The sequence below is a fragment of the Chaetodon auriga genome, chromosome 12 (genome assembly GCF_051107435.1).
Source record: "Chaetodon auriga isolate fChaAug3 chromosome 12, fChaAug3.hap1, whole genome shotgun sequence".
Lineage (NCBI taxonomy): Eukaryota > Metazoa > Chordata > Actinopteri > Chaetodontiformes > Chaetodontidae > Chaetodon > Chaetodon auriga.
The window spans coordinates 13,275,383-13,289,131 of NC_135085.1; the positions used below are offsets into that span (position 1 = coordinate 13,275,383).

At 43.0% G+C, this 13,749-nt stretch overlaps 1 protein-coding gene across 2 annotated transcripts in view; it reads right to left on the minus strand.

Annotated features, from left to right (window-relative positions):
- ephb1 (EPH receptor B1) overlaps positions 1-13,749 on the minus strand; it is a 152,463-nt gene that overhangs the window by 24,966 nt on the left and 113,748 nt on the right. For both annotated transcript variants that reach the window (XM_076745811.1, XM_076745810.1), the window contains exons 7-9: positions 7,558-7,720; positions 5,009-5,117; positions 4,015-4,079 (exon numbers count right to left, since the gene is read on the minus strand). In XM_076745811.1, the coding sequence (XP_076601926.1) occupies positions 4,015-4,079; positions 5,009-5,117; positions 7,558-7,720 (337 nt within the window). The remainder of the gene's footprint in view (positions 1-4,014; positions 4,080-5,008; positions 5,118-7,557; positions 7,721-13,749) is intronic.

Sequence of the window (13,749 nt, forward strand, 5' to 3'; positions counted from 1 at the left end):
CAGATTTTTTTTTTTTTTACCCTTTTATCCCTTACCCTAGCAGTCTCTGCTCTTTGATAGCGGTAAACCAATTTCCCCGCAGCCTTTCCCTATAGGAGCTCATAAAAAGATAAAACCACTGCGCTATCAACTAGCTCTTTATGCTGTTCTGCAGTAGGTGAGCTCAGTTCACAGACAGTAGATGTCTGCAAACGGAAGACAGATTTTCTGTGTCGACAGGCTGGGTGGGGAGGAACGCCGAAAAAAACTTGTAAACAAATTCAATACACGCTGCCACAAGACGGACATTACAGCGAGCAAGCAGCCGTCAAATCATCATTTCTACAGTGACACCCAAGAGCTGCCCTCTTCCTCAGAGCTGTTTAGTCAAAATCTTGGCTGCCATGATTGGAATAAACCCATCTCCATCAAGTCAATTTGTGCCCGCTCATTTGCATAAGCCACACAGAGAGACGGAGGGGTCTCAAGAGACAGGAGGAGGATAAGGTCTGGTCTTTGAGGGATCAAGGTGCCTCACCTTGCTCTTGACTAGAAGCTGATTCTAGTTACCGCACTAATTGCCTTGAACCCTGTCTGTGTGAATGAAATTGCTCATTAGAGATTCCATACAGATTGCATTCAAGTTAATCTATCAGAGGGTTTACAGCTTTGCATTCCTTAAAGACGTTCTATTTACAAGTGTCGCCAAGCTGCTCACTCAGCAGCACCACTGGGTAGGACTCACAATCTCAGCAGGGAGCATATACAACTACAAATATATGGGAACACATAAGCTCAAAATCACACATGCATGCGCATCCATGCACACATACGTACACCCATTACTTTCTAAGTCTAGAGCACCACTTTCATGTATAATTTAAAATGCAAACAGTTTATATCTCTCTCTCCCTCTGGTGCAGCCCTGGTTAACTGGACTCATCTTTTTATGGCCATTAGATAAAAAATAGATTCCAACTTTAATATTTCATTGGTCCTTCATCTGAGTGTATGAAGCAAATGTATCCAAACGTCACTTCTATTTTTACCCAATATATAAAACAAGACGCCGGTCGGGAGAGAATGCACGGCTGATGCAATGACTCACAAGCAGTCAACGCATACAATCATTTCAAATCCTTCTCGTTTAGATGGGCGCATATAAAACATGAATGGCAAAATGGACAAACTTGTTAATTTATTGAATTTGGATTATAAATCTAAACAAAATACATAGGCCATAAGACGATTGCTAAAATGGTTTAGAGCGGCGTTATAAATTACAGTTTAGTGCACTGCACTTAACCATGTTATTTTCACCAATGTCCAGCATTTATCCTGCTATTAGTCTGCCCTGCTCGATTACTGAATGGCCCTAATGTATCCACAAATCAACCGCACGGCAGTAATGCTTACATTAATCTATTACTGGCTATGGGTGCAATCAAATTACTGGCCCTACTATACAGGATTTACATATCGCCTTAAGACAAACAGCAATGTCAGTAAGTGCCTCGCAAATGCTCATCTTTTTAAGTTAAAGGAACTCTTTCATACGTTAGTCCTTCAACAAAGAAACATAATTTCTTCTAATTCCTTTTGCCTGACAATATTTGTAATTTAGCATTTTCAGTATAATTATATGTTTTATGTGATTATCCACTTTGAGAAATTACATCAACAATTGCAGGATACTGTACGCCTATAGTGAATACATTCCCATTTCATGTCGGTCCAAGATGCACACTAATTCACTCTCTGGCTCTGAATATAATGAGTTGAGTTTACTTCCTAACCACACTCTAATTATCCACTGTTTGATGTCAGAAAATCATTTGTCAGACACACACTGCAGCTTATTAGTATGGAAGTCATAGAGGGGATCTAAAATCATATGAGATTAACAGTCACATTTGTATAGTTGGGATGGTCAGGCATGTAGTGGCTTCCACAATCTACAGATGCTTACCGGTACTGTTAATGTCTTAGTTAACTGACTGTATGTAATTAACTGACTGACTGTTAACTGTATTCACATGAATGCAGCATGTAGTGGGAAGAAAACACATCTGGCACCTAACAATAGCTAGATTTGTTAAATGGGCTTTTGAAAGCCATTCTCATTCATTGTGAGGACCAGATGCTGAAGAACAAAGAACAGCTGAAGCTGCAAAGTGACAAACGGGGTTCGAACATTCATGATTTTCAGATGTGTTGGTAGTTGTATGCAGAGATGTATTAGAGCATATAGAGAACATGCAGTGCTTAGAAACGTCTGTCAGTTAATTAAGTGATGCTGACAGGCTGTTGATGTGTGGAAACGAGCAAAAGGGATTAGATGCACAGAGAAAGACTGATAAATGCGAACAAACAGGGCAGCGAGTAGAGAATGTTGGAATGAGAGCTGGTGATACTGATGGTGGGCTGATGTGGGCAATTAAAAAAAAAAAAAAAAAAGCAAGCCACAAAAGCAACACTTGATTAATGTGTTGGACTGCTGTGTGTGTCCATGCATGTGTTCCAATCTGCTTATCATGACATCCGACCCAGTGTTTGGTGTAATGTTAGAGGTCTGATTTTCATAACCATGTCCATTCAGCTGCGCTCCTAAATTTACAGCATGAGCAGCGTCCCTCTTGATGCCTGTCACATTAGGTGGGCTGGAAATGAGGGGACATCACCTGACGTGTGTGGCAACAGCTGGAACAGTAGGCAGCTGGGTGAACGCCGGCAACACATTTTTGGAGACTCACCCAAAACAATTGGCTGAGCAGCACTATTTAATTGTTGCGTTGAATACTGTAATTACAAAACTGTCAGTCAAATCTTGAGAGAATAGAAGAAAACAATGAATTGTGGGGTAGGGGAATACTTCATGAGTGTTGGCGGTTTGAAGGTTGAAGGAATAAACCTATGAATAGGATCCCTTATCAGCGTTTTATTTCCTCTCCACTTCAAATTGCTTATTTGATGATTAGGGCTGCAAGCGTCTCTGATCTTTTGTTTATTTTCACCACTTGTGTTAATTGCATTTGGTTTTCCCAAAGATAGCTGGTGACAAAACTGACTCTTCTGCCCACAGCAGTTTTAATGAGCCCCTGGCTGCCACTGCTGTGACACAAAGTAACCGTGTTGAAACGCTTTGCTGTGTCAGGCTCAACAAAACTCTATCCCCTCGAGTGAGCCCCTTTTCAGACTGCTAGGTCGGCAGTACGTAGGGCTTTCATTTGAGGTGCGTGTGTGTGGGGGAGGGTGTATGTGTGTCCCTCCAGGCTCCTTCCCCTCATCAGTCACTGCCAAGGGGGGTGCTCATAACATGACTCAATCACGTATATCGTACAGCCCTGAGAGATGACTGTCAGTCAGTGTCATTGTGTAAAGGAAGGAAAATGACATTTACATCCACAAACGCCTGCTACCTAAGGTTATTTCTCTTCCACTCTACCTCTTTTCCATTAATGCATTATGTAAGAGTACATGGTTTATGTATATATATCCAATATCATACATGATCTGACCACAACAGAGGACTGGATAAAGGAGAAAAGGTGTAGGAGGGGTGGCAAATATCAATAAAATATAGACTATGAGAACATTCAAGAAAGACATAACTGCTCTGAGGCAGTACAGTTCTCTGAATTTCTTACTTTCACAATAGTTAACATGACCATTTTTTAACTAAAGATCGAATGATATTTGCAGTTGATTTGACAAGTCAGTTTTATTAATATAGCTCAGTATCACAAATCACAGTTGCCTCAAAGGGCTTTACAGTCTGTACAGCATACGACACTGCCTGTCCTTAGACCCTAGGACTGGTGAAAAACTTTGTTCTGCTCAGGCAGAAATATGTGTGGGCTGAAATGTTCATCTTGAGCCACGGAAAGTCTCACAGTTCAGGAGTCACGCTTCAAAATGTAAGCTTCATAAATAGTCATTTTTGGGATATCCAGAAAATTAATAGACACACAAAACGCATGGCACCGAAAACTGCCCGTTAGCTGATAGCAGCTGTACGTACGAGGGTGAACTCACCTCTTCCTGTGCTGTAATGTTGCAACTTGTCACTGTACACCGCCTCCTTGGTGTATGCCCTTTTCCTGCGGGAGCAATGAATATTGAGGGAAGAGAGAGGGGAGAGAGAAGAGAGAGATGACAGGATGAAAGGAAGTGTAAACGAGGCCTTATTACTGTTCATGTTTCTCTGTATAGCCTGAAAATGACGTGGCTGAAATTGAATCAGTTGCAGAGGGTTAGCAATGGCAAATGAAGTTTATGAAAATGAGCTGATTTTTAATTAGACCTTGATAGGATCTCTCTGCTTTTCATCTGTCTCCTCTGCCTCAGCATCAAAAGGAGCCTGGCCTGTTTGATGAACACTTTACTTGCTCAAAGTTGCACACAGCACTGCAGAAAATTCGACTTTCATATATCTAAAGCCGAGCAAGATAGTAATGTGACAATGTGACAAACTGCTGCAAAATTAAATTGGCTTGACTTAAGTAAGTTAACAGGGCAAAGTAGGAGTTCTTAGCTTCTCTAAGGAATTGAACATTCCATTTCAATTATGTCAACTTACCTCTCCTTTCCATCAAATTGACTGCTATTCCTAAATGCTCTTTGAGTATATATAAGGAGCTCGCATAGTGAATTTTCCTGGGGCTGTGAGTAGGTCTCAAAAAACATATTGTAACAGATACATTTCAGTGTCAAAGAGCCTCAGTAATATTGAGATAAATGTTCCAGATGCATCACTGTTCAATTGTACTTTGACATAATGTATTTTATGCAAAGTAGTCAAATCTTCATGCAGAGTTTCTATCTGTCTTTCAAAGGTTATTATGGGGGAGTATGTCGGACTTATCTCTTGGATAGCATGGTCCACCCCCTGCAAGGAAGCTAAATTTATTGCTATTTTCTTCTTGAGTAGAAAAAGTTGGGAGCCTGAAAAGAAGCTCAATGAAGTTTATTTGTCAGTGACCAATGTAGGAGAAAAAAATGTGGGACAGAAAAAGTAAAATGTGGTTACCTGCTGCATATGATGGAGATAGCAACAAGGGAAACAATAAAGACCACTCCTGCTGCCGCTGACCCTGCAATCAGAGGAAGCTGTTCCCTCAGCTCAGACTTGAAGTCATCTGTGTTACACAAAAAGAAAGACAGGTGGACAGCTATTATGAATGGCTTAGGTGGAGCTCCAGAAGCACGACTGTGCTTAGTTGGTGGTGTGCATGTGAGTGTGTGTTTGGGAGGTAGAGGGAGAAACAGAGAGAAGAAGAGGCAGAGTGGACTGGATGTTCTGATGGATAAAGAAAACATATAGATCTCTCTCTCCGTTGAGCAGTGCTGACTGAAATCCAGCGAGCTTTAGCAACACTGACTGACAGGTTGGGTTTGATAAACCCAGAGAGACAGAGAGTGAGAGAGCAGCATAAGACTGATGGCGAGAGAGAGAGGGCGAATGAGCGAGGGGGGCCTCTCCGCCTTCTATGTTGCACCTGTCAGACAGGAGCGGACAAGAAAGTGCACCTTGGAATGTTGTTTCTCAGGTGTTGAAAAGGAAGCCATCTACTGCCAATCACACGTATAGCCCAAACATGTTTTATGCATGTGGCTGGGGCAGGCTGGTGGTAGTTCAGAGGACAGCTTAAATGCCTGCCTAAAAACGCTACACAGCAGAATCCTCAGTTTTCTTTTTGTGTGCCTGTCTTCCCGCGACTTTGGCACCGGCAAACACTGTAGTTAAAGCATTGCACGATTTAGCATGCTGCAGGCAAATCAGCAGCTTCTAAATCCAATCCCCCGTGTAGAATGGGCCTATTGGATTAAAGTGATAAAGGGAGAACTAATGCATCTTCGGAGCAGTGCGAAAGCTGGGATATATGAGGAAACTCAATGTGACAGGAATTGCTCACTCTTTTAACTTGCACATTTATCAAGTACGTTTCGAGCAAACAGTGTGAATGATGTTCCGGCTACTCAAGCTTCCAGCCAGTCGTCCTGTTTTCTTTTGATGCATTTTAGGCGTGAGAGGTCCAGATAAATCTCCCCTTCACCCATAAGAGAATGTGATTTTCCCTGACAGCCAGAAAGCACACTGCTACCTGTTCCAGTGGTAAATAGGCCCCTATTACAATCAGTTAGTTCTCAAGGCCTCTGCCTATTAGAGAACTAGAGGACTGTGACATCAGTTACCTTACTGATGGACCAATCACCTCTTTTCATCACTGCTTGTGAGTGTGTTTGTGTGTAGAGGTGGCAAAAGGACACCTTGTGGAAGTGTATGAAAATGTGCTGACAGGAAGACTAAAGGGATTATATGGTTTTTTAATTTTTTTTTGAGAAAAGACATAGAGAGTGGTGGTGTCTTCACAAGACCGCGGAGCGCCTTGACAGGGGGAGAGGAGACCGGTAGAGGGGCAGAAGGTGGAGCCGTGGGTGTGATTGTCAGCAGTTCTCTAGCGTCTGCTGCTAATTGCCTTGATGAATGTCGTGCTGTGGCAGCGAGCCAACGGATGAACAGTGTTTGTGTGAGCGAGCGTGAAGCACGTTCGTGCGTGTTTGAGGGAAGGATCGTTCGCGGCTGTTCGCGAGGGAGAGCGGGGGACATGACTGTGCCACTACATCTGCTCTGCACAGGTAAATAGCCACAACGATCACCTTCATCATCATTATTATCCGTTCCATCTTCCCCTCCCTCAATTTCACCACCTTCTCATTCATCGTTATCGTTCTCATTAAAACAATACAATGTGGAAATGTCATTCCTGTCTTTGATTCATTATGAGCTACAGCCACACGTGCATTGTGTTGTAGTCGTCCAACAAGGCACAGTGAGGCAGCACTTTGGAAAATCTTGTGAATGTAACACGTATCCAATCAAATGTTTAATCCATCCAGACTGAATCATGCTGTGTTAATTTTAGTACCGATTTCACTGCCTGGCACGGCTATGAAAAAGAACTACATGAGGAAATGATATGTCGTGCCACCAACTCTGCACACACACCTCCTTGCACTTACACTAATAAACATAGTTCCACAACCTTGCCAGAGTAGCAGGTGTTGCAGCTCCTCTTCAGCCCCCTCCCTCCCTAACATTCCAGTCCCCCCCCCCCCCCACCCATGGCAAAAAATTAATCTCATCAACTACTAATCACAGCTATGCATTCTGGGATGGCTCTCCAGCAACAGAAGGGCCGGGTGAAAAACCAATTAGCTAAGCATTTTGGATCAAGCACAGTTAGTTGCACAAACAAAAGACACTCAGCGTTCTACATATTCAAAGTACCCCCACACACACACACACACACACACATACACACACACACTCAAACCTGACCGTGGAGGAAATTAATTTAGCTGTAGAAATAGAAGTGCAATCAAACATTACGGTTCCCCTCTATCTCACCTACTAATAATAATGCAACAACAAATACAAAGAGCAACAAGAGTGTTAGAAAGAGTTTGGGTGGATGTGTGTGTGTGTGTGTGTGTGTCTGTGTGAGAGACAAAGCAAGACAGAGTGGGATAGAGAGAGACAGAGAGAGCTGTTTCTCCTGGCTCGGCGATCCTTACCATCTGTGAGGGTTTGGAAGCACATCTTGCTGCTGTATTTGCCAAAGCCAGCCACAGTCCGCGCCCGCACCTGTACCACGTAGACTGTACCCGGCCTGAGGCCTTCCACCCGTGCAGTATTAGTTTGGCTTCGCAGGATGGTGGAGTTAATCTCTGCATGGTCCTGAAAGGAGGAACGAACACAGGGAGCAGGTTAGAGATGACTTACAGAGAAGATGTCAGCGGGAAAGTGTTAAACCGCACAGTAAAGAAAACTCTGGTAAAACAAGATCCAGTGGTAGCAGTTTGACAGTGAGACAAGAAATCGGCTTATCAGGCATTGGATATTCAGGAAATAGCATGTGAATCATTTTAGCCTGTATATTGCAGCTGTTGTAAACCAGAGATACAGGAAATGTCTGATAAACAATACTGATAGAGGACAGATGAAAACAGTATATAGTAGAGAGGAGTGGATAAACCGAAGAGACAGAACAGTTCAAGCCGGTGAAGCTCTCTTTTAAATGAAATGTTAACAGCTCGTAAAGTCTTTGGCCAGTTTGAATGAAATAAACAACACTGTAGAACACATTAAAACACACACACGAGAACACCACTCACACAAACACGCCATGTCTCCCATTCATACAGTGACACACACACACACACACACACACACACACACACACACACACACACACAATATGGCAATTAAAAGCAATAATTTCTTGCAAATAACAAAGAACAATAGCTACGCCTGAACAGTAATAGAATAGCGTTACATATCCGTCTCTTCAGATGTGCTTTATGAAGCACTTTAATTACTGCAAGAAGTTTGAACATTACATCCTCTTGTTTTGTTGTCTGCAGTAGGTTGCTTTTTAAATGTGATGGCACGCCAGTTCCGCCCACTGAAATCATTTTACTTTTTCATTAAAGGCAATGCTACAACAATTCTTTGTGCAATCACTGTTTGTCCTGACCTTCTCCTTATTATTGCCCTCTTTCTTTCTTTCTAAATTTAAATTCCTCTTTAGATTCACTCAAACGCTTCATTTGCAATCTTATGGATGTGCATTTGTCTGCATGGATGCATAAATATAGCCATCTATTATTTCAATGCACGTTTCTGACCGTGGGACCTGCCGTCCAGATCCTGTATCTCCCTTCTTCTCTCTCTAGGCTCAAGAGAGCCAGTCAGGCAGTCTGCTGCAGTGTAGTTTGGGGCTTGCTGGAGGTGTCGGCTATGGGGGATCAGTAATTACTTAGGCCTGTCACCTTCCCATAACCCAGAGTGAATATGACAGCCAGAAAATAAGACTGCACCTACGCTACACCCACCACTGCAGGCTGCTGATAGCTAGATGCAGACATATTGTAGAGAGGGAGGGGGGCAGTTGAAAGTGAAGGGGCAAAATTCCCTGTGTCAGTAAAACTGTGTAAATAGAGGCATATAACCTTGGTAAACACTATTGTTTAATGCTGGACTGCATCTTACAATACATAGGACTGCTCTGAGAAACTATGAATACAAAATCTTGACAACAGCGTGGAGTGGAAAAAGTAGATAGGCAAGGAGGAAGCAAGGGAGGGAGGGGGGAGGAGGAGGAAGACGATGGCAGGAAGCGATAAGAAACTCGAGGCAGAAGCAACCCACATCGAAATCATTATCCAATCTGATTGGTGTAATTGAATCATTCCGGTTGCTCCGTCATTGAGCAGACGAGGTAAACACAGCTATGAAATCTGCCCCCCTCCCAAACCCCTACATAATGATGTGTGCAATCACATTAGCTCTTATTGGACACTCTGGGCTTGATGAAGACAAATGTTTGGGCTTGGGATGGGAGAGCATCACACCAACAGGCTTTCATTCTGTCTCTGAGAGGAAAGAGATGTTTATAAATGGAACTCTGGATGTAACTGGTTTAGAGAGTTTAATCATTTCTCAGGCCTTTTGTCCATTAGATCACACAATCTGTCATCCCTCCAAAGTGCTGCATAGAAAGAATAATGATAAAAAAAATTCTGAAACTTGACTTTAAAGAGGCAGTTTGTGCTTTTGAAAGAGCTGCGGAGGACATGGAGCCCCATGAGAGCCTGTAACCACAGTCACCCATTCATCGGGTCTAAAACATGGTTGACTGCACATGGATCACTTGGGATTAGGAATCGCCAACTCCTGATTTTAGTCATCTTGCATTTCTCAGGGCCACACCCCCATCTGTTGAGTCTGAATGGAGGACAGGTGAGCAGACAGATGGCAAACCGCCAATGGGGGAGCATCCCTTGAGGGAGCACCAGCTAGGAATGGGCCTTTCATGCTGCCAGTCAAATGGGGATTATGTGCCACACACACACACATGCATGCGCACCCACATCTGCCACTTAAAAATGAGCTGGCATTTGGCACTCCAGTGGGTTAGGGGATAGCCAATAAAAGGCCATGCCAGGAGGGACTTCCAGCCATGAGAGGTCCTCTCCTGCTGCCAGTCAAATGGGGATTAGGAGGACCACACCCTAACTTGCTAAATAAAGACAGAGTTGCAGGTGGGAAGGCAGATGGCAGAGCAGCCAATCAAAAGCATTGCCAGGGGTGACACACAGGAAGCGCTGCAGGGAGTTTGGCCTCTGCAGCATTCAGCAAAATCACTGAGACAAACTTAGCAAGAATGGCCTTCTTAACATATATTCTTCATTGGTTACTGTCTCAAGATACTTCACATGTCCTGAAAGACGCTGAAGCACACTCACACCTTTTACATTTACTCCAGGAGGGACTTTAATAAATCTTCCTTCTGCCTTCTTTAAAACCTGATGCTCTGTGCAATAACCTACACAGCTGATACTGGACTTACTTGGACATATTTCATTAAATGAAATAGTTCAAATTTCGGACTATTTTCTAGGACTGACTAGATTTACTAGATGTACTGTATCGCACTTGGCCTGGATCAATTATAATCATAATGGAAGGCCAGTATTGTTTTCACAACTTCCAATTCATTTTTGTAATTGCCAGTTTTCTACCAATTGCTATTGCGCTGCCAGCAGACTGCAAAGAAGAGATCTCCCTTCAAATTTCCTGTCTGACACTTTCTGCCATTTTTTCCCCATATTCTCTCAGATTTTAGGTGTGGGTGAGTTTTCCAGTCAGAAGCCATTACTGCTGAGGGCCTGTAAAAGCCACCCCGACATATTATATTGGATACTGGACTATACAAGTAAACCTGACTTGACTTTATGTGTGTGTGTGTGTGTGTGTGTGTGTGTGTGTGTGTGTGTGTGTACGCACGTGCCAGCGTGCATGTGTGTGTGGAGGGGGTTTGTGTGTCTGTTTTTCAAAAAATGCCAACCACCCAAAATGGACAGCATGGCCACTTGGCACAAAGACAGACATGGTGGATTACCATGTGTCCTCTTCACAGGCTCACACGCATGCACCATGCAAGTACACACGCCCGCCCACCCACACACAAAAAGGGAGAGACGAGGGGAGTGTATGAGGGAGAAGATTCTAATTCTATGTTTGTAAAGTGGGAATGAAAGAAAGAAACACCTCACATTAATGTAAAATTAAAATGCATTGCCTACACGAGAAAAAAAGAAAATGAGGAAACGATTTTTAAGCAAGAATTTAAATCTCAGAGACAAGATGGATTTTGTTACCAAATGCAAATATTTACCTTGAGTTTTAAACTGAAGAGACACACGAGTGACAATGATATGATGATACCATCCATTAAAGCCTCTTAATTATTTTGGGAAATAAAGAAACTAAAATAATGTAAAAACAAGTTGGCAGCCAAAAGTGAAAAAAAAAAAAAAAAAGGATTTTCCTCTCATTGTGATTTCGCAAAGCCACCCACTAAACACTAGTGAGCATGCTAAGAGAGAGGTGAGAAGAATCATCTTATCTACAGTAACTTGGAAGGGAAATTTATTTGCCTCAGCGCTTTGAGTTTGTTCTTCTTGTTCCTTTCAGCCACCTCCTTTTGAGATGACTCTTTGTATGCGTTCCATTCACCTGGAGACTAACAAGGAGGCCTGAGTGAGCAGGGGAGGGGGGGGGGGCAAACAAAGAAGGAGAGAAGAAGAGAGTCTGAGGGAAGAAATGTGAATACCCTTGCTGGGGGACCGAGGGAGCGCAGCACAAGTCGGGCTTTTCACAGGTTCCATTAAAAATCTAAACTTGTCTGTACAACATCTGTGTGTGTCTACAAAAGTGTTGTGGTGGACTCTGAAGGCTGGCAGGGAGGGAAGAAAAGAATAATAAATACATTCTCCTGGCTTCTCTTCTGAGGAATTGCTAATAGTATGTAAAGTACAAGAGGGATTTGTGAATGCCAAAAATGCAGATGGTGCTATGGTCAGTACGCTGCAGATCCTGGTGACATGCTGTAAACTTGCCTCTCTTTTAATTTCTCACATTGCAGTGTGACAGCACCACTGTCATCTGGAATGGAACTACTGCTGACACACAAACACAGACACAAGCTCACACACACACACATGCCCACACCCTCTCTCTGACACCAACACACACAGAGCCATCAGTAACCAGAGCCAGTGGCTGCTCTGCTCCAGCCTTAATGGAAGGCCTGACCTCCGCTATGCTGAGTTATTTCCACCCTCCCCAAATTTTCAGGCATCCAGGGGAAAAAGGGTAGGAGAAAAATGGAGAGACCGGGAGCATGAGATTCAACTTTTTCTCTGCAAACCTTGAATTCATTTCATCTTGCTTCCCAATTTAAAGGGTTCCGGGACCACTTACTCTGTAATGAGAAAGTGGGTTGAGGAAGGGAGCGAAGCCTGTTGAGAGAACAGCCTTCAGCACTCACTACAGCTTTCAGGTGAATGCAGTCTTTTTGAGTCATTACCACTCCTTTCCTTCATGCGATTACAGCCTCAACTGCCACTCCATCTAATATTACTATTGCTAATATTTTACATGCAAGCATAATCACTGATATTATGTACATCAAACAAACATATCTTTAAAACGATGTCTGTTAAGGCCCCAGAAAACAAGTCTCAGGCAGGTTTTAGCAATTGCAATGTTATCAGTTTCTCTGAGCTTCAAAGTGAAAATGAAAATGCTATTACCCCTGCTGTCAGTCATATACATTTATCTGTGGACAATGCGCATTATAGCTTTTTACTTTCATATTCTTAGAGTGTCACTGATTAGCTTGACTTGTTTGTCATCTGATAGGCCTTTGCCTGCATTAAACTGTCATTCAGCCTCAACTTTGTGGATCATATAATGTCGCACATATTATGGTACTTTAAACAGGCCCCCCCCGACAGACTGGGGGCTGAGTCAAGGAACGGGATTAGAGTATGAGACGAGACATGGCCACAGTTGCAATTGCAGATCATCAAGAAAGACTTTCCCCCCATGGAACACAATAATTTAAAAGCTGTAAAATGATGAAAAACATTTTTCTGACACTCACAAACAATCTGACACGACTCACTGTGTTGTTAAAATTGAGCCATTACGTTCCATAATAGTTGGAATGTCTCAAGGAGCCGCGTCAGGGAAAGGTCCAACAGTCAAGGTCACACAACCACGTAAACACAAAGTCCACAGTTCAAACCCATCTGGGGGGCTTTTGTCTCATGTCATTCCTTCCTCTTTGCTCCATATTTTGCCACTCTCTACTCTGAACTCAAGGCAAACATGCCACAAAAACAATCCGAAGAAAAACACTTACTTTTACTTATTAAAAATGTCTTCCTCTGTCGACAACAGTTAAAGTTGTGAGAGACATGTTACCAGGCTGATGGTTAGAACTACAACATTAAGCAAAGGTTGGGCAAAAAAATCATGTTATTTTCTTTTGTGATTATCCTGAGGTATTACTCAACACAGAGTGTGACAACGCCATGCTGCTGAAGAAGTCGCTATTGTAAATGGGTATAGGGGGGAGGGACAGCTCTCTGCTGTGCTAAGGACTAGCTGACTGTGCCAGGCACGCTGAGACAATCAACTCCAGAACCATAACAGTGTGACTACTCTCAGATTAATTCAGGCATTGGTGAGATGCATAAAAACGGGCGTACACCAAGGCCATTTTTATATAAAAAAAGCCCATCTTTTATGATTGTATTATCCAGCCTACAATATATGTTCCCCATGGTGCTGGGTAACAATGGGAGTGTGCAGGGGAGTGTGTGATAGACGGCGAGAGACATCCATCCATAATT